The sequence below is a fragment of the Rousettus aegyptiacus genome, unplaced genomic scaffold (genome assembly GCF_014176215.1).
Source record: "Rousettus aegyptiacus isolate mRouAeg1 unplaced genomic scaffold, mRouAeg1.p scaffold_m13_p_5, whole genome shotgun sequence".
Taxonomy (NCBI): domain Eukaryota; kingdom Metazoa; phylum Chordata; class Mammalia; order Chiroptera; family Pteropodidae; genus Rousettus; species Rousettus aegyptiacus.
In genome coordinates, this window is record NW_023416308.1 from 45,775,122 (window position 1) to 45,800,868 (window position 25,747).

Consider the following 25,747-nt stretch of genomic DNA (forward strand, 5'->3'; position numbering starts at 1 on the left):
TTTATAGAACTCTCCTCTCCATCTTTCACTTCTTAGGCAACCTAAGTTAGTTCCAGGCCAACATGAATCAGCTGCTGGGAAAGCAGTCGTCTAAGGGTACTATGTCATCTATAAGGACAGATTTATGGCTGTTCAGGCTTCAGCATTCACCTCCTAAAAGAAGTTGGGATCCAAGAGCAGACAGAAGCCTGCAACAGCTGCTCCTCTTTGAGAAATAATAAGACAACACTTTCTCAGCTGACGAGGTGTTATGGTTGACATGTCCCAGTCTGCATTTGGCTGGAGCGCAGTGGGGGAACGTGTGAGACGAAGGGGGGTTGGGAAGGGTAGTGTGAACCTGGAAAACAGCTTCCCTAAAAGCAGAGACGCATGCTCAGCTCCACCTTCTCTCTCCTAAGTGAGCTGTCGCCCATATTAGGGCAATAGGAGGCGGATGTCTGCATATCCAACCCCACTGGGGGAGTGGCAGAGCAGCCAGAAGAAAACAACATTTCTCTTTCTAGAATTAAGGCTGCCAGTGTGTGAGGCCAGAGAGGTAAGACCATGAAACTAAATAGCCAAGTTAAAAGAGAAAGGACCTGAGGGAGAAAAATCCTGAGGCACAGGGCAGAGCAGGCATCTTGCTATTTCCCCAAGAACCTCCTTATGGATGAGGATGGTGCATTTAATCCTCTGCCTCGAGTCAGAGAAAAGTATTTACATGCTAAATTAATTATATGATATATGATTAGCTCTCCCCGATTAGCTTAAAAACCTTTTGTTACAAACAAGTAATCCCCTACTTGCCATTATAATCCTCTCAAGTCAGGGAACAAGTGATTACAAATCAGGTCCAAATGATACACTTAATTCCCACAGGTCTAACATTACTCCAACCTTAATTTATTAGACAATTAGTCCCCCAGCAAAGATACTTGCAAATTAAGAGTCAAACCATTTTTTTTTTTTTTTAAATAGGTAGTGGGTGATGAGAGTCCAGCTCCCTCCTGAAGTGCCCTCCCTTAGCAGAGACAAGACAGGGTAAAGGGCCACTCCTCCTTCCCCTTTGCTGGCTCCAGCTTCCTAAACCCACCGTATTTTCTAGTGATCATCTCAGGCCAGCAGCCTGTTCTCCCCAATATAGCGCCCCCGCCCATGCCCGTCTGTCTCTGGCTAAAAGCATCCCACAGTCCTGGCCCCGTTCCCATCCATGCCCCCACCTCCAAAACCAAAGTGGCCTCAGCTCACCATTTGACTTGCGTCCCTCCCATGGTCCCCCTCCTGGCTCCGGCTTCAGCAAGCCCGCTTCCCTGGGTGAGGTGGGAGGCTGAGACTCACAGCGCTCCCAAATTCGGGCATATCTCCCCAAGCTGGGGCCCAAAGAACGACTCCACGGGCAGGCCAACTACCAGAGCTGCTGGCCCCGATCGCAGGAGAGAGTAGGGAGGACAGAGAGGCAGGCGTCTCGGCCCCGGGGACCGGGATGCTCCGGGGACCGGGATGCTCCTGGCTCCGAGGCGCGCTGTCCCGGCAGCTCAAACACTGCAGCAGCCGGGTCTGGGCGGAAGCCGACTCCCCTCGCAGGCTGCCGGTCCCCAGCAGCCGCAGGGTGGTCTCCGCGGCCACCTGGCTCCAGGCATGTCCCCGGGCGCAGGCATGTCAACCCATCTCCGACCTCGAGAAACGATCCCGCGGCTCCCGCTGCGCGGTCGAGTCCCGGCGGCCAGCGTGCGCGCAATCCCGGCCCCGCAGCGCCTCTCCACTCCCCGCCCGCCCCTCCCCTCCCCACCCCCTACCCAGGCTGTCACACGCGGCCAGGCAGCGCCGGGCTCCGACACCCGCGGGCGCTCAGCGGGCCGAGAGTCGGGGCAGAGGCAGGGCGAGGGCAGGGGCGGGGCCAGGATGCGGGGCCGGGTAGGAGCGCCCGCCAGGCTGGGAGGGGCCGCCGGTGGGCAGAACCCGCAGGAGGGGATGTGGTCCTCGACCTGAGAAGCCCAGACCTGAAAACGTTGCCTTTTCTACCCTGAGCCCTCCCTTCGTGGACACGGAGGCCGGGATAGGTCTAAACCGGCTTCTCGCGGGAGGGGTTACCCCCGGAAAACCGCTATACGCCCATCTCCTCCCGCCTTCCCTTCGGGCGTTTCGTGTGTTCTTTTTCCCAATTAAAGATCATTTTGCGTGGATACAGTAAGAGGCTGGCCCGAGGTCTTGGAAGCAACAGGCAGGCAGGGCTTGGCCCGGGTACTCTAGAGGAGCGAGGGCAGGGAATTAGACGCTAGGGGCTATCTTTCCTATCTTAACCTTCTCCGGGTTCTGGGTCCTATCCATGGTCACTGAGCCATTAGGTGGGCTCCCCTGGGTGAAGAAAGCGGGGCAGAATGTGCCTGAGCCTGCTGGGTCCCAGGGAACTGAGGAAAAGGAAAGGTGCTGACTGAGCACACCAAGGAAGTGAGTAAAAGGTCAGCTTCAAAGAAAATGACAAAATAAGGAAGGGATTAAAGACGGAAAGAGGAATGCAAACTATTCAGAGTTCCTCCCAGAAAACTGTCACCATCAGCCCTCTGCAGCCAGATTTCCAGTGGGTCCCTAATTTACACTGGCTCCTGCCTCTGTCCAAGTAGGAGTCCTGTCAGAGAGGAAGGAAGCAGGTGCTCTCAGAAAGAAATCCAGACTTCCTCCTTTCCTCTCCTCTCCTCTCCTCCCCTCCCCTCCTCTCCCCTCTCCTCTCCTCTCCCTCTCTCCCCATCCCTCCCTCTGTCTCTCCTCTAAACCTGGCAGGCACTATCAGATACTGAAGAGCGAAAAGCAGGAAGCAATAGATCTCATTATACAACAACACATCCTTTGGTTCTGTACCAAGCGATAGCCTAAGCAGCAAGCAAGAAAGAAATGGTTTAGATTCTCATTAAAAGCACACCTATTGCTTACAGGGTTTCCTCTGGGATGATGAAAGTGTCTTCAAACCGGATAGAGGTGATGGTTGCACAGCATTACAAAAGTACTAAATACCACTGAATTGTACATTTTAAAATGATTACTGGTTAATTTCATGTTATTTGAATTTTATACATAAAAGCCACATCTATTAAATGTGAAAATTAAAGAAAGTTGAGCAAGGTTATCAGTATATTAAAATGCAGAAAAGAATTCCATGCGACCTCAATTAGGAAATGGGTCCATCAAACAAAGATGGAATTTTATGAGGAAAAGAAATAGGAAGAAAACAAAGACATAAAATACATGTAATACAAAGAACAATTAGGCTTTAGCCCAGACTAAGCTGGGTTGAGGTAGGAGAGAAAAGGTCATAAGAGCAAAAATTAAATATGATTCAGCAATGAAATGAAATTAGTAAATGAGCTAATATGATCTAGGGATGTGTTTATAGAAGCATAATTTACATGAGCCAGGAAAGCAGCCTTTTCCTGCCACTATACTTGACATTGATCAGGCTTTTATTAGAGCACTGTGTCCTGTTTCAGTCTCTGCACTTGGCTCTAAGGGATATAGACAGCCTTTCAGCTACAGTCACATTCGTCATTAGCCCACTCAAATGCATACTAATCTGCCACAATTCCCAGCCCTATAAATGAAAGTTGGAAACATTCTAATGCCCTAAGGCAACTCTGCTCATTTTCTCTTGCTGAGCTTTTTTATACAGCCTTCCCAGGCCATAACTTAGAGTTACACTCAGGCACAAAAACAGTACAATGGAATTGGTTCTCATAAACACTGGCGGCTGATATGCAACTACCAGAATCACAGCTTAGCTCTAACAGGTCCCAGTCATGCCCCCATGTGGACACAGCTAAGCACCGGCACTGGGGCTCTGCACAGGGAAATTCACCGGCATCCCTACCCTCCTGCCTGTAGAAAACAACAAGGCGATACAGAGGGCTTCCCCTTTAAACCCAAACAAACAGAGGGAAAGAGAAAGCATTTAGGTGCCTTATTGTCTATGTTGCTACTTGAAGCTGAGAACCCTGAGAACCCCCAAGAATTCGGTTTTTAGCTATGATTGTAGTGGTAAAGAATCTAAGGCCACAATTACCTGGAGCAGCTGGACTCAGACGGGGACCTTTGCTGCCCTTCGTACTGCTGCACCAGAGCTCGCACACTCCAGTATGGATTCTCAATCTCCTCATCCATGCTGCTGTTCCTAAAGTCAGAGGGCACCAGCAAAGGAGAAGGTGTCAGTCCTTCAGGTCAACTCAACAAGTACTGATAGATGGTCATTCTATGAGCGCTACTGGAAAAAAGATGAATAAAGGCAAAGCCCCCGCCTTAAAAGACACTTGAAACCTAGTAGGGAAGAGAGACACAAAAACAAATAATTTCACCAATCTTTGCAACACCTCAGGGTCGTGCTCTCTCAGCAGACACACAACTGCCAAAGTGTTTCCTGCCACGACTCTCCAGGACAGCTTGGCCTTCAGGATACATTCCAGGGAGAGACTCCCCCAGATGAATTGGAGCACTGCTCCCATATATCTCCCGGTGAAGAAAACACTGTGCCAAAGGCACATATTTAAAATTTGGGGCACCAGAGCAAAAAAAAAAAGAAAAAAAACAAAAAAACAAAAAACGCCTATATAATTCCTTTACTTTCTAGTAACTGCAAAATAAATATCTCTAAAGGAAAGGGCTTTTCTCATTTAGAGTGCCTGCCAGCTCCAACCTCCACTCCATGCTCTCTTCTGCACTATGGGGCTGTTTAGGTGATATTTTCATTGACTGCATAGCATCATTTAAGGGAAGAAATTTCAGAGAGAGTCAAGTTCCCATCCCCAGAGTTCTACCCTTACCTCTGTCTGTATCGAAAGACATCCCGTCCTGACTGTGACATGTCATGACACACATCAGCCAGAGCAGCAGCTGCCCCCTGGGCCACAGCAGTGGCACAGTGTGGTTGGTGACTCTGCAGAGGAGCTCTAGAGTTCCGTCCTTGGTTCACTGTCCTGCTAGAGCCGGGTTTGAAATGAGCTGCCAAGGCAAGCACCAGTCTCATAATAGACTTCAGGTTTCCTTCCACAATATCTGAGGGGCAGAACAAACCAGAAGGTCCTAAGGGAGGCACGGAGCTGAGGACTCACTCACTTAATACGTATTTGCTAATGATGCAGGTGAAGGTGAGCAAGGCATTCAAAGTCTCCATCCCCACAAAGCCATGTTTAACAGGGAAACAGATTTAAAAGCAATTACAATAAAGTACAATAATGTGTTATGATAGGAGAAGTACAGGATTCTTTCAGGGCTCAGAACAGAGGCATCTTATCTAGAAGGCTCAGAGAAGAATTCTTAGAGGAACTCAGTTCTAAATTGAGACTTGACTGACAAATAATGGTTCACCAGATGAGGGAAGAGAAGGAAAAGAATATGCCAAGAAGAGGTAACAGCACACATGAAGGTCTAGAGGTGGACAAGAGCATGATAGACTAGAGCCACGCTGTCCAACATGGCAGCCACTAGCCATAGGTGGCTATTGAGCACTTTGAAAGTAGGGATGGTCTGAATTGAAATGCGCTGTCAGTGTACTATTTACGTAGCACGCGCACACACACACACACACAAATGAAAAATATCTCATTAGACTTAGCACAAAAAATAGAAGGCAAAATATCTAATTAATAGTTTTTATATTGATTACATGTTGAAATGATAATTTCTTGGATATATTGGGTTAAAGAAAATTTATTGTTCAAATTAGTTTTACCCTTTTTCTTTTTTTCAGTGTGGCTATTAAAACTTTTATGTTACACATGTATCATATTATATTTCTATAGCACAGCTCTGTGGTAGAGGAACTAAAAGTTGAACATAGCTAGAGGTCAGAGTGCAAGGGGAGAGCGTGAAAAGTGAGGGGATGAATCAGAGGTCAGGTCAGAGAGGGCACGGCAAGCCACAGGAAGGGCTTTGGATTTTATCCTAGGGGCCCTCAGATGCAGACGGCTGGCATGAGCCTGTATATTCTTAGAAACATCATTCTGGCTGCAGTGTGGAGAGCAGATGGGAGGGGGACAAAATCAATGCCGTGGGACTAATCAGGAAGCTGTTGCACTTCTCTAGGTAAAAGAAAATGATGTCTTGAGTGGCAGCGTTCCCTCAAAATAGCTGACTTTAATGGGCCAGATCCCCAAGCCCACTCCTCATGTGGACCAAATTAGAGATATTATTGCATTCTAAATTTTGTCCTAGAAAAAAAAAAGAGATGTGTAGGCAGAAAACAATGTGATAATCTGGTGAGGAGCTCCTCTGCAGTTAATGTGAGGAGATTGGTAAAATTCTATTTGTTTTAGTTTGATAGCCTTTTAAACACAAAAAGCTTTGAAAAGGATCGACTGGCATCTTCTACAAAGTGCTTTTAGTGGTCAGTATCTGCCCCACCTAAATGACTCCAACACAGAGAACATCAATAGTACAACATGAAAGGAGTGCTCCCTCTGCCCCCATTTTCATTAGAGCCACAGGCAATCAGGCTCAGAAACTGAAGCTGAAGCAGAACCATATTGCAATCAGTTCTAGAGAAATGACTAGCAGACTGGGGAGCCTGTGCTCTCTAAGGACACCTACACCCTTTCTTCCTTACAGCCTGGGCTCAAAATGACTGAGAGGTATCCTCTTCTGGCCATGTGGCTATAGCAGAAGGCATGTTTCAGAAGTCACAGAGGCTCTTTTATCCTGCCTGAAATGTTCCGTGATGCCAAAAAAAAAAAAAAAAAGAATGCTAGAAAATACTTACTTTCTGGAAAACTGGATGGGAAAAAATGTAGGCTATTATGACTTGAAATAATTCTTGGTCATGAAACCCTAGGAACTTGAAAAACATAATCTATCTTCATTTTTGATAACTTAAATGAGACAGTCTAAAATTAATATCCCAATTTTATAATTTCTTCTCTAGCAATTATCCTATACATACTCAAGCAAACCTTTATTTAATTAAAATGAATAAAGAACTTCTATCTTCACCCATGTTTCTAAAGCAGTCAGATTTTGATAATCATTCCATCCCAAGAGGATAACTTTATGGTAAAATGACATGAGGTCATACATAACCTTAATCCTTCTCCTGTCCATCAGAACTCTCAGCTATACAACCGATGGTTCTTCTGAGGGTGGCAATCACCAGCTAAAGATGAGTGTACTCATCCACAAAGAACATAAAGAGACACTGACCTTTAGCTGAAGTCTGGTGCATACGAATCTTTTTAGAGGCCACAAACTGTAGCACCTTCTCCACATTATTCTTCATCTCCTGTTGGTTATTAGGACTCAGCTGTACCCCACTCAGTTTTTCTCCTGCTGTTAGAAGAGAGAAAATGCATGAAGTTATAGGGAGGAATATTATCAAAGTCTCATAGTAGCCAGACACAAGGAAAGGGAATATTTGATGTAAAGACAAATATTATATACATATATGCAAGTGAGTAAAGCCTTGGTGTTTGTAATTTGGATGGGGAATAGGAAAATGAAAGCCTTTACTAGGGCCTTCAGATTGTCAAATCTATTCCCAGAGGCCTGTGAAGTTACCATGTATATTTATTCATTCAACAAACATTCATCAAGTATCCAGCATATGCTAGGCACCATTCTGGGTACCAGAGAAACATCAGTGAACTATGCAAAGTCCCTTCCATTACAGAGTTTGTATCTAGCGATGACAGCTGACTGCGTTAATGAACAAGTGTTTAATATAATTTCACGTAGTGGTAAGGGCTTTGAGGAAAAACACATGTCCTCTCTAATGATACATTCGGGCAGAGACCTGAATAAAGAGATGTTAAGATTTGAGGAGGAAGCATTTCAGACTGAGGAACTACAGGTATAAACCCCAAAGTGGGAATGAGCTCAGCTTATATGAGGAATAGCAACAACAGTAGTGTGGCTGGAGTGGAGGGGAAGAGGAGTCGAGTTCTAAGAGAAGGTAGAGGGAAGCAAGGCCAGGTTGTGAAAGGTTCCATGGACCAGAGCAAAAAGCTTGAATTTTATTCTAAGTGTAATGAGCAGCCAGTAGAGAGTTTAAGGCAAGGGAGTTACATGATCTGATTTATGTTTTTAAAAGTTCACTCTGACATAGATAACACAGAGAGGAAACAAGGAGAAAGAAAATGAAAGAGTCAAGGCAAGAGATAATGATGGTTTGTGCTAGAGCAGAAGAGGCTGCCTGGTGAGAAGTCAGATATTGAGTAAATTTTTAATATAAAACAGATGGCATATGTGAAGGAAAAGAGAATAATTAAGGACAACTTCTAAGTGTTCTCCTTTAAGAGCTGGGCAAATGGTACTGTGATGCTTTACTCAGATGAAGAAACCTAGAAGATAAAAGGATTAGTGGGGAGAAGAAAATCAAAAGTTCTGATTAGGACATATGAAGTTAGAGTTGCATTTTGAGTAGGAAGTTGATATGCATGTTTTGAACTCAAGGAAAATTTTAGGCCTAAAGATATACATTGAGAAGAGATCATTAGGGATAGAGGATATACTAAGGGGCTAAGGACTGAACTTGGAGAATTACAACATTCGGAGGTCAGGAAAAAGGAGAAAAGCTAGTAAAGCAAACAGGGAGCCAATGAGGAAGGCAGAAAACTAAGTCCACAGGGTCCAAGAAACTGAGTAAAGAAAATGTTTGGTTGCCTTTTGGTTTTGTTGATGGCTTCTTATGCTGTACAGAAGTTTTTTAGTTTGATGTAGTCCCATTCATTTTGACAAATAATTGGATAAAGAAGACGTGGTACATATATATTAAGGAATACTACTCAGCCATAAAAAAGATGAAATACTGCCATTTGTGATGACATGGATGGATCTGGAAAGTATTATATTAAGTGAATAAGTCAGAAGGAAAAAGACAAGCACCAAATTATTTCACTCATATGTGGGATATAAAACAAAAAGCAACAAACAAACAAACAAACTCATAGATACAGACAACGGAATGTTAGTTACTAGAGGCAAAGAGGGCTGGGGCGGGGGGGATAAATCAAGTTACGGGGGTCAAATATGTGATAGGAGACTAGACTTCAGGTGGTGGACACACAATAGAGTATACAGATGTTCATATTATAAAGATGGACACCTGAAACATATAATGTTATTATTAACCAATGTCGCCCTAACAAATTTTTTAAAAAAAGTGTTTGAAGGAGAAGGGAGTGATCAACTGTGTCAAGTTCTGTTAAGCTGAATAAAATGGAGACTGAGGCCCAGTCACTGGATTTCACAAAGTGGAGGTTGTGACCTTGAGGAGAGCAGTTTCAGTAGTGGGATCAAAAGCCTAAAGAATGAATACGGGAAAAGGAAGTGAATTAGTAAGTTTTCATTTTAGCAAAGTCACAGAATAATGTCACTAAAAAACATGGGTTTTTGGGAAACAAGAACAATTTTTTGAACAAGAACAAGACAACATTTTCATATTGCTTGTATATACACAGAACATCTCTAGAAAGAAATGCAAAAAACTGCTAACACTGGTTGCCTCCAGAAAGGAGGACAGGTAGCTAGCAGAGGCACATAGGAAAGGCTGTTGGCTTTATACTATTTTGTACTTTCTGAATTTTTATATTTCCAAGTATAATCTATCCAAATAAGTGAAAAATTAGATGTTTAGCATATCTAGGTTTGTACATCTGCTCTATCTCTTACAGTTATGTGATCTTATAAAGTTGCTTAGCCTTTATAAACCTTGTAAAACGAGTAAGATAGTGGTACTCATATCATACCCATGTCATAAATCATTCTAAGTAGCATGCTTAGCGCAATGCTTGATATATTCTAAGTGCTCATGAATTTATTTTTATAACTCTTCTCTTTTAAGCTTGTTTCCTGAAAATAGGGATCATACTACCTGTTTCTCAAGGGTTGATGATTAAATGAAATTAAATGATACAGAAAGTATTCAATAAATAGCAGGTGCTATTACTGTTGCCATTGTAATTATAATTATAAATGGATACTCTGATGAATCCATGAGCTGTCTTAATGAGGTATGCATGTATAGGCTACCTGTAGCAAACCTGCTTCTTCCATACCACTTGCAACCCCCACTTCCCTCATAGACTTTAAGCAAGGTCAACTGACTAATACAACGATCAATGTTCGAGTACCTAATATATGCCAAGCACTTGGGTAGAAGTTGTGGAAACAGAAAAAAAAAATTATACTGTACTTTCTCTTAAAGAGACAGGTAAACAATTACCATTTGGTCAAAGGAAATAATATAACAGAGCTATAGACAAATGATATGGAAATAAAGTTACAGTATCATCTAACAAGAATGACCAATGACAACTTCAAGAGGATAAGCCCTTTCATGAAGTATTGCAGTAGTAGCATAGAATGAGTATCGCCTTTTGCTGGTAACACTGTCTTCTTGCCTGGCTACTACCTCCTTTTCCAGCCTCCACTCAGACATCAGTTCTTCCAGCAAGCCACTCTTGTACCCTTCAGACTAGGATGGGTGACCGCCCCCCATGTGCTCCTATCTGTACTTACTTCATGGAGTACTAAGTACATTAATGGAAATGACTTCACTTTTCAGTCCTTCCAACTACATTGTGCTCATTATCATACTCCCAAAACATACTACAGTACCTGGCACACAGCTTTTATTGACCATTAAATAAAAGAATTAACCTTGGGCAAGTATTTTAAGTCTATTTCCATGTATTTTAAAGAAGCGGCAATTTACTCTGAAGGGCATATGGAGGATAAAGAAGGCCAGGTTCTCATTTATGCTAGCACCAGAATTTAGAGCCAACTGACCAACAATCTCGATGAGATATGCCAGGATCACTCCATCCCGAAGATCCTGTCGCAGATCCTGCACAGGCTTCACTGCTGGCCTCTTCTTCAGCTGTGCATTCACCCAGGCCACGTAGGCCTGTAGCTGTTGCTGGAAAATGAAAGGCGAAAATGAGGAAAAGGTGACATATTTTCTAAACATCTACCCTGCACCCTCTAAGGCAACATTTGAGATTGAGCTATGGTGGGCAATCTATATCCAGAGGGAGGGGGAGGTTTTAAGGGAAGGAGGAAGAAAGATGGTCAGACACGGAGGATGTTCTAAAACTATCTCTAGTTTGATGCTAGTCTCTAAGGATAAGCTAACCTCTGACCTGCATGGCAATGTACACACAGATAAGCAGACGAATGTCTCAATGACTAAGACTCCTTCTTCCCTTGAGTTTTGCTCTGTTGACCAAGGATGCGGGCACAGCCCAGAACCACAGCCAGTTTTGGGGTACAATCACTGCTGCCAGCAACCTATCATGCTTCTCGGGAACAATCACTCGTGTCCCATCTGTACAATGGACTGTGAGACTTATGAGAAGTGAGCTTGAGGAATCAGGAATAAACAGCAAACCAAGCTCAGAACCACCTCTCCCATAGTAGCTTTCTTTACAATGAGACTTAACTGAAATCATCTCACACTCAACCTAAGATTTATTCTCCTGAGCCCATAACCCTGGGATTGCTAGAGAGTTAGTTATAATCCATGCTTTATATTGTCAAAGAGGATTTAGTCACCTAAAACCTGTAAAAAGAAGGAAAAAAAAAAAAAGGCTGTTGTGAGCAGTGTGCTTGAAGACCGAGGAAGCCTGGGTGGGGCGGGGGAGTGAGGGAGAATGGGCACTTCTGTTTGTTTTCAGACAAAGCACGTTGGGCCCAGATTGGGACGTATAACTCATCCCAACCCTCCGACCACCTTACATATTCAATCTGTCCCTAAAACAGAGTAGTATGCGGGTGTTTATTCTGATTATTTGGTCTAGCGATGAGCACTAAATATCAAAATAGCACAGTAAAAATGTCATAATACAGGGAGCAATTTTGTCTGGTTTCTGTAGAACCCAAGGCCCTAAACCTAAAATTTAAGTTCAAGGGCTAACAGTATTAAATTATAATTTTGTTAAAGTAGAGTTGATTTCTAAGCCCCACATACTTCCTTAATAAAATGATGTTGGAAATTATGCACTGGCTGCTTCCCGAGCTTAAATTAAATCTTCATTATTTTATTTATGTTGATTTGTGGGAATAAAGTCCTTTGGAAGACACTACTAAGACAATAATCTATTAGCTACTGACAAACTATAGGAAGTATAGTGATCAGCAGGTGGAGGTTAGGAATCTAATATTTATTGAATAACTACCATGAGCTAAATACTAGTTTTGACATTTTATTCATGTTTTAATGAGCTAATGAATATACCGGGAACAGGGCTGCTACATAATTGATGCTTACTAAATGGTCATTATTATTTTAATGATTATAATCTAATTCAATTCTCACAAAAGCACTGAAGGTTCAGCACCATCTCCAGTCTATGGATGAGGTTCCGAGAAGTTATATATTTTCTTCTTCAATGTCCTCAATGCTAGGACATAGCAGACCTGGTATTGAAACCCAGTATATGTGGTCCAAGCATTTACCAATGGCCTCTTGCTGTCTAATTCATTCCACAGAACAGAAGCGGCTGCACCTTCTGCCTAACATGCGCCAGGCTCCTGTCTAAGGTCTGTTCCCACTGCCTGGCCAAAGCACTGTATGAGGCAGACCAGGCAAAGGGCGCTTCCACAGTAAACCACTCTGCTCTAGGGAGAAGGAGTTAAAAACAGAAAGGCACTAAGAGTAACTAACAGCTGGGATCTAATTTACCTTGCTCATGTATAAAAACTCCTAACCATGTATAAACTAAAAGCTCCTAACCAATCTCCTTGTAGCTAATATCACCCTCAACCCAGTCTCCACACATTCCTGCTTAAAGTCTTTCACTGGCCTCTCATTACCCTTAAGATAAAATCCAGTCTCCTAAGCTGCATCAAAGTCTGTCATGTGCTGGCCCTTGCCTCTTCTCCAGCTCTACTCACTACTCTCCCATATACTCCCACTCCATGCTTCAGCTCATCTAAACGATGTGCGGTGCCCCCAAACCACCACGCTTTCTAGCCACTCAACCTCCTTCTGCCTAGCATCTCCTTTTAAGTATCAGCTCAAATATTACCTTTTCTATGAAGCCTTCCCTGACCCTCCCACACACCTCAGACTCTGGTCTCCTTAAGAGTGTCCTGTCACATAAACAGTTCGACAATAATTTGAGCGCAGGCACTGTACTAATAAGTTACAGGGCTACAAAGAATTTTAGGCCTCCAAGAAGCTTGCAGGAGAAAAAAGGAAGGTGGGAAGAGGAGAAGAAGCTTGAGGCTGGTAGAGAGACAAGTGCTATGACAGGGGTGCTTAGGGTGCTAAAAGAACATTTCAGGGAGTTGAGGGAGGAAAAGAGACTAAGGGGACAGTTAGGCTGTAGGAGCTCAGGTCTGAACGATGCTCTATGAAGGGAGTTAAAACAGTTCAGAAATCGCTGGACTCAGAGAAATGGGTTCTCAACAAATATTTGTTTGAATCAGTGAATCATTTGTCAGATCGTCAGGCCAAGACTTGAAATGACTGCAAAAGTTAATTATGCGGAGGTAGATAAGAACAAGTAGTTCTCATTAGGCCAAGATAATTTCTACTTAAGTAACCATAGCCTTCTAAGGGCTGTTGAATAGAAGTCGTCTCTAATACAAAAGTGATTAGAAGTTCCTAACAGTACTTTCCATACACATTAATCACTGCTCTGGTCTTCCAACAAAAGAGGATTCTACAACATAAACGATAATAGTCATCACTTTTTAGAACACCTATTCTGTGTTAAGGGATACGCTAGGTCTTTAAACACATTTTCTCTAATGCTAATTTGCCAGGGAGATTTTATTGTATCTATTTTGTAAGTGGAAAGTGAGACTCAGAAAAGGCGAAATAACTTGCTCAAGGTCACCCAGAGAGTAAGCTACAAATAGGAAATTCAGTCTAACTCCCAAGCCAATGCTCTTTTCCACTCTATCACAGGATTACCTAAATAAATGCACCTCTGGCTTTTAAGTGACCTCACCTGAACTCTCAGAACAGAAGGCACCTTAGTCTAAATCACTTCCTCCACCACATCCAGTACTTGAGTCTCTTGTGTAATACTCTACACTAAGTAGCTGTCTACTACTCAAGTGTGATCCCCAGACCTGCAGCATCAGCATCACATGGGAGCCTGGCGAGAAATGCAGAATTTAAGGCTCCACCCAGCCCCACTAAATCAGAACCTTTATTTTTAAAAAGATCCCCTGGTGATTCACAGGCACATTAAAGTTCGAGAAGTTTGATCCAGCCCACTCTTCCCATATCTGGCTGTCCATCAAAATCACAAGGAAAGCTTTTAAAAAATACTGATGTGCAGACAGACCTTACCCCAAATCCACCAAATCCTCTCCAGAGGGTAAAACTCAAAAAGTTGTATTTTACCAGGTCCCCCCACTCCCCCATGATTCTTGTAGAGCTAACTTGAGCTTTCTAACTAGAGATTCCAATTCCCTTAACCAAGGGATCTCAACCCTAATTACCCATCAGGATCACTTGGGAAGCTTTTAAAAAAATGCCATGTCTGGACTACCATCATAGACCACTCAGAATTTCTGAGGGTGGGGACAGGTATATCAAGATTCCTTAAGTATTCCCAGGAATATACAGAGTTGCAAGCTAAGGTTAACTATTCTTTACATAAAATGGTTTCAAGTATTACTGATATTTTTATCTAAACCTCTCCGAAACCATCACATCTACAATGTTAATATAGTACTCTTTGTATAAAAGAAGACTTGCAAATTCCTCATTCAAGGTATTTATCCTTTTTTTCTCCTTCCTTTTCTTTCCTTCCTTCCTTGGCCACCAGAACACATTGTTGACACACACTAGGGGTTATCCAAAACCCCTAAGTATTATTTTTATTTTACTGTTTATTCATTTTGAAATAATTTCAGACTTACAGAAAAGTGGCAAGAATGGCACAGAGTTCCTCTATACCCATTACCCACCTTCCCCAAATGTTTACATCTTACATAACCATAGCACAGGAAAATAACACTGACACAATACCATTTAGTAATCTACAGACCTTATTCAAATTTCACCAATTGTTTCACTAATGTCCTTTTTCTGGTCCAGAATCCAATCCAAGATCTATCTCACACTGCAATTAGTTGTTATATCTCTTTACTCTTCTCCAATGTGGGACAGTTGTTAAGTCTTTGTCTTTTATGATCTTGAAAATTTTGAAAAATATTAGCCCAGTTATTTTGTATAGTGTGCCTCAACTTCAGACAATTGGTTTTGTCTGAAGTTTCCTAATGATTACATTCAGGTTACAAATTTTTGACAAGAATACCACAGAAGTTATACTCTGCTCTTATCAGTGCATCCCATCAAAAGGCACACGATGACAATACATCTTATTATTGGTGATGTTACCTGTGATCACTTGGTTAAGGTACTGTCTTCCAGGTTTCTCTGCTGTAAAGTTGCTGTTTTTCCCTTTGTAATTAATTATCTTGTGGGAAAATGCTATGAGACCATAAAAATATCCTTTTGGTTATCATCAATTTATCAATTTAAATTTAACATCCATTGATTGTTCTTTCTTCCAACATTATTATGGTGTTCCCCAACGGTAATTTTCTAATCATCATTCCTTCTACAGTTATCGGAATTCATAATATGAGGAAGAGCTCCTCTCTTTTCCCCCATTAATTTATTTATTTATATCAATATGGCTCATGGATATTAATTTTATTTTTATTTATTATATTAATCCATTACTACCATTATTTTGCTGCTCGAATTGCTCAGATTTGGCCATGGGAACAAATATTGGCTTCTTCATGTTGGTTCCTGTATTTTTTTCATATGTCCCAGTCACTTTTTTTTAATTGTGGTAAAAAACACATAACAAAATTTACCATCTTAACTATTCTTAAGTGTACAGTTCAGTAATGTTAAGCACATTAGCATTGCTGTGCAAAGAATCTGCAGATCTTTTTCATACTGCAACTGAAACTCTATATCCATTGAATAACATTTCCACATTTTCTTCCTCCTCTCAGCCCTGGCAACCACCCTTCTAATTTGTTTCTATGAATTTGACTACTTTCGACAACTCAGGTAAGTGGAATCATATAGTATCTGTCTTCTTGTGACTGGCTTATTTCATTTAGAATAATGTCCTCAAGGTTCATCCATGGTGTAACATGTGACAAGATTTCCTTCCTTTTTAAGGCTGAATAATATTTAATTGTGTGTTTATACAATTAAACACATTTTGTTTATCCATCCATCTGTTGATGGACATGCTCTTTGCTATTGTGAAAAATGTTCCTATAAACATGGGTGTACAAATATCTCTTCAAGATCCTGTTTTCAATTCTTTTGAATATAGACCCAGAAGTAGGATTGCTGGATCATATGGCCTGATCATTTGTTTAAGCACTTCCTTACTTTCTGGTATCATAAGATACTCCAGATTCCTCATCTTGTACTTTCCCTGCCCCAGCTCTGGAATCAGCTATTTCCCAAAAGAACTCTGGTTCTTTTTTATAGAGAATAGATTTTAGAAACCAAAATTTGGACATGAAGTATGCTCATTGCTACTGGGATAACATTCTTGTCCCTTGTAGCAGTATGTATATACATATGCATGTGTATATATGTATATATGCATATGTATATACATATACATACATACCTATATCTACTTATCTTAATAGAGACGCATCATGAATTATACCATAAATTATACAGATCCCTCCTCCAACCCAACACCACAGGGTTCATTCTTTCCTTTCCCTTTTCCTTTCGTAACTCCTTCCTCCCACAATGAAAAACCTGACTCTCACTATCCACAATACATTTACTAATATTTGCTCGATTCTAGAAAACACATAAAATAGCGTCAAACTTCTAAACAATACCTTATGGGAAAAATACTAACCATAACATAATATTTATACACAGTTGTCTTTAGCTTTACAGTACTTAGTCAAAATACTGCTTCCGAAATGACTTAAGTTAGTTCTTTTCTTCTCCATCCCTTCGTTGAGGTTCTAGTATTCATATGTAACACAGGTTCATTTCTTACCATTTGTAGTCCATTTTGGGTTCTCTCCACATTTAGGTTGATGTTAATTATCTACTTTGGGGATAGGTAAAAGATTAACATGATTCTAAAAGTCTGAGGACACAGACTTTCAGAAAAGTGTCACTCCCCCAAAATTCTTTCTACTCCATTCCCTTTTCTCCGTTCTTTCCAGCTCATTACTATCCAACCGTGTAAGTAACAAATCTCATTAGTTCCAGTTTACCCAGAAAAAAAAAATACATACTTTCTTATTTCCCTTTTCTTCTTATATAAAAATAATACAGTATTGATTTTTTTTGCACTTGTGCTTTTCATTTAATATTCACTTAATATATTCTAGAAATCACTCTAATTGGTATAGAGATCTTCCTTACTCATTTTTACAGAAACATAGTGCTCCATTACATGGATATAACACAGTTTATTCAATCATTTTTTTTTATTTGGGCGTTTAGGTGTTTTCCAATATTTTGCATTTAAAACAATGCTGCAATGAGTAACCCTAACCATGTGCATTTTCATGTTGATGGAGGTCTATCTTCAAGGTAGATTCCAAGAAGTGGGATTACTGGGTAAAAAGGCAAGTAAGTAAATAATATTATTAGATATTGCCAAATTCCCTGAAAAAAGGTCGTATCCATTTGTAATCCATCAGCAATACATGAGAGCATGCTCTCCCACAGACTTGCCAACAGAATATGTTGTCATACTTTTTAATTCTTGCCAATGAGATAGGTAAGAAATTGTACCTTAGTCTTGTTTTCATTTTCATCTCTTTAATTATAAGTTTGAAGCTCTTTTTGTACTATTTTGAACCACTTTATATATTTTATATCTTTTTGCATATCTACATAAACTGTTCATGATGGTTTCCATTTTTCTATCAAGGTTTTTGGTCATTTGTCCCTCCATTTAAAATAATTCTTTATATGTTAGGAATGTGTTACTCTTTTGTCTTTGACATATGTTGCAGATAATTCCCAGTTTGTCAGCTGCCTTTTGACCTTTTTTACAGTGAGTTTTTTTTGGGGGGAGAAGGCATAAAAAAGTTTTTCTTTTTATATAACCACATTTATTGATATTTTATTTTATTGCCTCTGAATTTTGAGTCATGGTTTAAAAAAAAAAAAAGAAGAAGAATTCACCTCTGTTTTTTTCTAGTTCTTGTATGGTTCCAGTTATTACATTTGGATCCCTAATCCACTTGGAGTTTATTCTTGTGTATGATGTGAGATACGGATCCAATTTATCTTTCTCCAAATGGCTACCAAGTTGTTTCAGCACTATTTATTAAAAAGTTTCTCTTGAGTTAGAATCTTGGGAGCAGACGTGAAACCACCTGCAGAAGGAATCTGCTGCAATAACTGAACAGACAATTTCCATTAGGCAAGTCAAATCAAGATAGAAAAATGTCAGAAAGAATACAGGCCCTTCTGGAATGAGAGGCAGTGACTCTTCATTGAAAGTTCAGGACAGACAAATCTCCAAGGAAAGAACCCTGGGGCTGCCCAGGGAAGGGACTACCTCCTGCAAGAATTCCAGAAGGGGAGGTACAGGGATCTCTCAGAAAATGGGAGAGGATAAGAATGGTGTCAGTCAGGAGTTCTAGAGTCTAGGGGAGTAGTTATTTGGAGCCAGAAAGTGAAATGCACTTTTTTTTTTTTTTAAATCTGAGATCAACCATAAAAAAAAAAAGTGCTATACTTAAAGGCCAGCTTTTCAGCAGCTCCAACCACCACAAAGACCACAGAGGCACCAATGCCTGCAATGATCTTACTGCTTAAGCACCCATTCCCATCCTTCCTCTCGTTCACAACTATTTCTCAGGTTTAATGTCAAATTTTTCTCTTTGTCCTGCTGTCTCACGTAGATTCCACTCTTTGACCTTTGGACAATACCCGACATTTTATTTTAGTTTCTTTTCAAGGCTCTGTCTCTTGGCTTCATGTTTTGAGGATTTGTTTTTCCTCACTCAAAATAGTTCTGGGATCAAGCATCTTCAGAGTTATTTAATTCATTGGGCAGCATAGACACAAATCCTGGAGCCCATGAGCTTTTTCAGAGGCCCATAAAATGCTCAAGTCCTAAAATAAATTTGTATGGGCTCTAAATAATACAATAAAACTGGAAAATTGAAAGTAATAAATGTTTCATTAAAATTCACAAATATAAAAAAAAGTACCTCTTTATCCCACTGATTTGAAAGCTACCTTTATCATATACTAAATTTCTGCAAGTTCTTGTGTATATATCTAGGCTTTGTATTCTATATCACTTGTGTATTTCTTTATTCAAGTACCAGTACAACGATGTTTTATTTATAAAAGCATTATAGTACATTTTAATGTCTAATAGGGCTAGTCCCTCCCCTCCTGAAAAATATTTTTTATTGTTTTCTTAACTATCCGTGCATGTTTATTTTTCCATCTGAACTTTAATATCTATTTATCTAACTTCCAAACAACAAGAATTTTTATTGGGATTATATATATGTTAATTTAGGGAGAATAGTCATCTTTATGATGTTGAATTATCCTAATCAAGAGCAGGTGCTGTCATTCCATTTGTTCAAATATGTCTTTCAATAGTGTTTTAATATTTTCCTCCTGTATGTTTTATACACTTTTTGTTAAGTTCACTTCTAAGTATTCAATCTTCATTGTAATTATAGATGAGGTTTTCTCTACCATTATGTTTTCTAATTGGTTACTTTTTTGTGTATATGAAAGCTACTGATTTCAATATGTTAATATTATAACCTGTTACCTTATCTTTTATCGTTTGAGTTTTGTCAATGAATCTCTGCGGTCTCTAGGATTACTATCGTATCATCTGTAAAATGAAATAGTTTTACTTCATTATTAACCCTTATGCCTGTATTCAATTTCTTTAGTCTAATTGTACTGGCTAATAAGTCTGGCACAGTAATGCAGTAGAGATAGTGGGCATACTTCCCTTTTTTGTGGACTTAGAGAAAATACTTGTAGTGTTTCCCAATTTAGTAAGTTTTAGAACTAAGGTATATATATTTTCTCATGTTAAGTTACTATCCACCGTGTTATTTTCTTGAGTGTTTTTATGAGGAATGGATGTTGAATTTTGACAATTTTGTCAGCACTGATGGCAATAAGCTTATGATTATTTTCTCTGAGACCTATTAATATGGTACTATGTGATATTAATAGATTTCCTAATAATGAACCTGCCTTGAATTTTTTTAATTAAATCCACCTGATCATAGTGAATTACATTTTTAATGTGGTTTTAGATGCTGTTCGTTAATAAAATATTTATTAGTACTATATTAGTACTATATGTGTGGCATTTCTTCATAAGTTTTCATAAGTTTTCTTTTTTGCACTGTCTTTATTATATTTAGGTACTAATATTATCTTTGCTTCATATGAAGAAATAGGAAGTTTCTCTTTATTTTTAATATTCTTAAATAATTTATAGAGCTTTGGGACTATCTGATATGTGCAGGTTTGGTAGAATTCCCCTGTGAAAAAAATCGAGACCTGGAATTTTTTTTTCCTTTTTGAGGAACAGTTCCTTAATAAGCTTCTCTATTACATCTACAAAAATTGGTCTGTTTAAATTTTCTGCCTCTACCAGTTTCGATAATCAGAATTTCCCAAGGAAATTATTTATTTCATCAACATTTTAAAATGTATTTGCGAGACTGGATTAAACATGGCAGAATGAGAGACATTCCCAGATCTCTCCCCTTGAAACGACAATAAGCTGAACATCTAAAACTCAACAAAAAACACCCAAACTGCACACCAGCACGTCTGAGTGTGGGATCTGCTACCACAGGTCAGAACCCTGGGTGTCGGGCAGTAGACAGGGAGAAATAAAGAAGATGCCTCTCGCGGCTGCCCAGCTGCCAGAGCTACCTGTAGGAGGAGGGGGAGGGGAGATGGTGCAGCGACACCCCTGAACAGCCCTGCCTGGGGATGCTGTGGCTCCACGCAGCCAGCGGCAGTGTTCAGCCATCAGGGCAGAAGGCAGAGAAATGGGGACGGCAGAAAAGCGGGGACAGCAGACAAACACAGTTGATATTTACCAGCCTCAGTGGCAAAACCCAGACTAAACCGTAGTCCCCATCCCCCAACCCAGAGTGCCCATCCCCTCCATACCCTCCAAAACTAAACACAGCAGAGCCCCAGGAAAATCTGAGCAAACGCTGCCAAAACTGTCGCTAACACTGACAAAACCTGAGACTGAGGGTAGCGAGTGTGATTAAACATCTATAAGGAAAAATAAGACATTATTAAGATGTCAAGGGACACTTCATAATGATAAAGGGAATCATGCACCAAGAAGACATAATACTTATTAATATATATATACTACCAATCAGGGAGTCTCAAAATATGTAAAGCAATTACTAACAGAACTAAAGGTGAAACAGACCAAAACTCTATCATAGTAGGGAACCAAAATACCCCAATGTCTGATACGTACGGATCATCCAAATAGAAAATCACTAAGGAAATAACATCCTTAAATGACACATTAGACCAACAGGACATAATTGACATTTACAGAGCCTTCCATCCCAAAACAGCTGCTTATACATTCTTCTCTAGTGCACATGGAACATTCTCAAGGATTGACCACACACTGGGACACGGAAATAGTCTCAACAAGTATAAGAGGGTTGAAATCATACCAACCATATTCTCTGATCATAATGCTTTGAGACTGCAGCACAACTGCAAAAAGAAATCAGGACGAACCACAAATACATGCAGATTAAACAACATGCTACTGAAGAATAACTGGGTAAGAGAAGAAATAAAAAGAGAGATCAAGAGATACATAGAAACGAATGATAATGATAGTACAACATATCAAAACTTTTGGGACACAGCAAAATTGGTCATAAGAAGAAAGTTCATATTATTACAGGCCAAAAACAAGAATGAGCCCAAATAAACAACCTAACACTTCATCTTAAAAGATCAGAAAAGGAAGAACAAATGAAGCCTAAAGTCAGCAGAAGGAAAGAAATAATAAAAATTAGAGCAGAAATAAATGAAATGGAAAACAAAAAAAAAATAGAAAAAATAAATGCAATAAAAAGCTGGTCCTTTGAGAAGGTTAATAAAATTGACAAACCTCTGGCTAGACTCACTAGAAAAAAGAGAAAGGACACAAATAAACAAAATCAGGGATGAAAGAGGGGAAATTATGACTGACATCGCAGAAATACAAAGGATCATACAAGAAGATTATGAAAAAGTATATAACACCAAATTAAATAACCTAGAAGAAATGGACCAGTACTTAGAAAAATACGATCTTCCTAGACTGAATCAAGAAGATCTGGAAAATCTAAATAGACCTATCAGCGGTATGGAAATTGAAACGATCATCAAAAACCAACCGAAAAGTCAAAGTCCAGGACCAGATGGCTTCACCAATGAATTCTACCAAACATTCAAAGAAGATTTAATACCGATTCTCCTCAAACTCTTCCAAAAAATTGAAGAGGAGGCAATACTTCCCAACTCATTTTATGAGACCAATATTACTTTGATACCAAAACCTGGTAAAGATAACACAGAAAAAGAAAACTACAGAGCAATACCTCTCATGAACACAGATGCAAAAATCCCTAATAAGATATTAACGAACCAAACACAGCAACATATTAAAAAGATGATGCACCACGATCAAGTGGGCTTCATCCCAGGGGCACAGGGATAGTTCAACATATGCAAATCGATTAATGTGATACACCACATAAATAAATTAAAAAATAAGAATCATATGATCATATCAATAGATGTGGAAAAAGCCTTTGACAAGATACAGCGTCCATTTATGATCAAAACATTTAACAAAAGGAAAATACCTTAATATAATAAAGACCATACATGACAAGACCTCAGCCAACATTATACTTAATGGTGAAAAACTAAAAACCTTCCCTCTAAGATCAGGAACAAGGCAAGGCTGTCTACTATCACCATTGTTATTAAATCTAACATTGGAGGTCCTGGCTAGTGCAATCAGGCAAGATAAAGATATAAAAGGCAACCAAATAAGAAACGAAGAAGTCAAATTGTCACTATTTGCGGACAACATGATTCTCTATACAGAAAATCCTAAAGACTCCACAAGAACATTACTAGAAACAATAAGGAAATACGGTAAAGTTTCTGGATACAAAATCAATGTTCAAAAATCCATAGCATTCCTATACTCTAAACACGAAGTGTCTGAAAAAGAAATGAAAAAAAAATAATTCCTTTTACAATTGCAACAAAAAAGAATAACATACCTAGGAATAAATCTAACAAAACGTGTGAAGGACCTATATAATGAACACTATAAGACCCTACTAAAAGAAATCAAAGAAGGTACAAAGAAGTGGAAAGATATTCCATGTTCTTGGATTGGAAGAATCAACATAGTTAAAATGACCTTATTACCTAAAGCATCATACAGATTTAATACAATCCCCATCAAAATCCCATTGGTAATTTTTAAAGAAATAGAACAAAAAAATCATCGGATTTATAAGGAAGCACAAAAGACTCCAAATTGCCAAAGCCATCCTAAGAAAAAAAGAATGAGGCTGGAGGCATCACTCTGCTCGACTTCAAATTATACTACAAAGTGACAGTAACCAAAACAGCACAGAACTGGAAGCAAAACAGATACACAAGCCAGTGAAACAGAATCGAGACTCCACTAGTAAACCTATATTTATATGGGCAAATATTTTTCAACCAAAAAACCAAAAACATACAGTGAGAAAGGAAAGCCTCTTTAATAAATGGTGCTGGGAAAACTGGAAAGCCACTTGTAAAAGAATGAAACTAGATTGTTGTCTATCACCACACACCAAAATTAACTCAAAATGGATGGAGGGCCTGAATATAAGATCTGAAACAATAAAACGCATAGAAGGAAACAGAGGATCTAAACTCAAGGACCTTGGACTTCAAGAAGATTTCATGAATTTTACCTTAAAGGCAAGGGAAGTAAAAGAAAAATAAATGAATGGGACTTTATCAAACTAAAAGGCTTCTACTCAGCAAAAGAAACCATCAACAAGGTAAAGAGAGAACCATCCGAATGAAAAAATATATTCGCAAGCAACGCCTCTGATGAGGGCCTAATATCCAAAATACACAAAGAACCCATACAACTCAATAACAGCAACAAAAAACAAATGATCCAATTAAAAAATGGGCAGAGGACCTGAACAGACACTTCTCCCTATAGGACATATAAATATATGAAAAGATGCTCAACATCGCTAGCTATTAGGGAAATGCACATCAAAACCACAATGACATACCATCTCACACCTGTTAGAATGGCTACACTCTACAGGAAAAGTAATAACAAATGTTGGAGAGGATGCAGAGAAAAAGGAATTCTCATACACTGCTGGTGGAACTGCAAATTTGTACAGCCACACACAGGAAAATTTGGAAGTGGGGAAGAGGGAAGTTGAAGGAGCCCAAATCCAGTAGCGTCCTGTTCATTATAAAGTAGATAGTTTATCTGCTGAGAGTGAAAGGGACAGGGAGAATGAAGAAGGATTCAGGAAAGGGACCCTGTGAGAGGCTGGAAAGAACAATGACTGCTAAAGATTTCCTGGTGGCACCAGGACTCAGGAGGGCTGGAAATCATAATTCTGTCATTGAATTAGTCAGCAGGGTTATGTGACTTCCTCTAAAAGTGTTCAGCAGGCCTGAGCCATGAGTGGACATGAAAACAACCGAAGTGTCCTACAATGGATAATTGGCTAAACAAACTGTGGTACATATATATAATGGAATATTACTCAGCCATAAGAAGAGATAAAATATTGCCATTTACAACAACATGGATGGACCTTGAAATCATCATACTAAGCGAAATAAGCCAGACAGAAAGGGTTGAAAATTACATATCACTTATATGTGGGATATAAACCTAAAAGCAACAAATGAACAGGGCAAACAAACGGAGACTCATGGATATGGACAATGAACTAGTGGTTACCAGAGGGGAGGGGGTTGGGGGATAGCTAAAAATGAAAAAATAAAATGTTAAAATTTTAAAAAATGTACTTGCATTGACCTGCAAAGACACATAACTTTTTGTTTAATTGGTTACTTCTCCATTATCCTTTATTTTGTCTATTTGTGCTTTCTTCCTTTTTCTTCTTTATCATGTTGGCCAGTAACTTGTCTATTTTAATAATATTTTCAAAAAATATTTAAAACATGATTTCAAGAATTATTGCTATTCTGGTCCTAAATACCTCTAAAACCATGATACCTAGAACAAAACAGAAGTCTCTGGGTGTAAAACCAGACATTCAAATTATTTCACAGTTTTTCTTTCCTTTTTCTTTTCTTTCTTCATTTTTTTTGTTCTGCCTCACAGTATTGACTCACGTAGTCTGATCAACTAAAATACCTAAGTAATTTTTAACACATTCTGCTGTTAAACCAATCTCTTCCATCTTCGTTCTTTTAAGATTGATCTTCTTGATCCACATTTACCTCTAATTAATTTCAACTTGTTAGATTCCATCTCACCACATCCTTCTAGACCCTGTCATTTCATACATTCATTTATTCAAATCAACCAACACTACAAGGAACTATGCCATACCCAGAACTTACAGGCACAGAAATAACTACACCACAAAGTGATTACTGCAGCAATAGAGAAAGGTTTAAAAATGTTATCTACGCACAGAAGCAACAGGGTGGAAGGATGTAAGGATCGGGGAAGGGTCAAGAAGAAAAGAG

General features: G+C 39.6%; 1 protein-coding gene across 10 annotated transcripts in view; it reads right to left on the reverse strand.

The window, feature by feature from the left end:
- DIXDC1 (DIX domain containing 1) overlaps window positions 1-25,747 on the reverse strand; it is a 66,468-nt gene that overhangs the window by 26,417 nt on the left and 14,304 nt on the right. For 8 of the 10 annotated variants that reach the window (XM_016149045.2, XM_016149041.2, XM_016149040.2 and 5 more), the window contains 4 exons: window positions 10,741-10,870; window positions 7,156-7,281; window positions 4,785-5,016; window positions 4,031-4,138 (listed from right to left, as the gene is read on the reverse strand). In XM_016149045.2, the coding sequence (XP_016004531.2) occupies window positions 4,031-4,138; window positions 4,785-5,016; window positions 7,156-7,281; window positions 10,741-10,870 (596 nt within the window). Of the gene's footprint in view, window positions 1-1,227; window positions 1,715-4,026; window positions 4,139-4,784; window positions 5,017-7,155; window positions 7,282-10,740; window positions 10,871-25,747 lie in introns of those variants that run through there. The other 2 variants (XM_016149047.2, XM_016149046.2) reach the window with 2 other exon arrangements.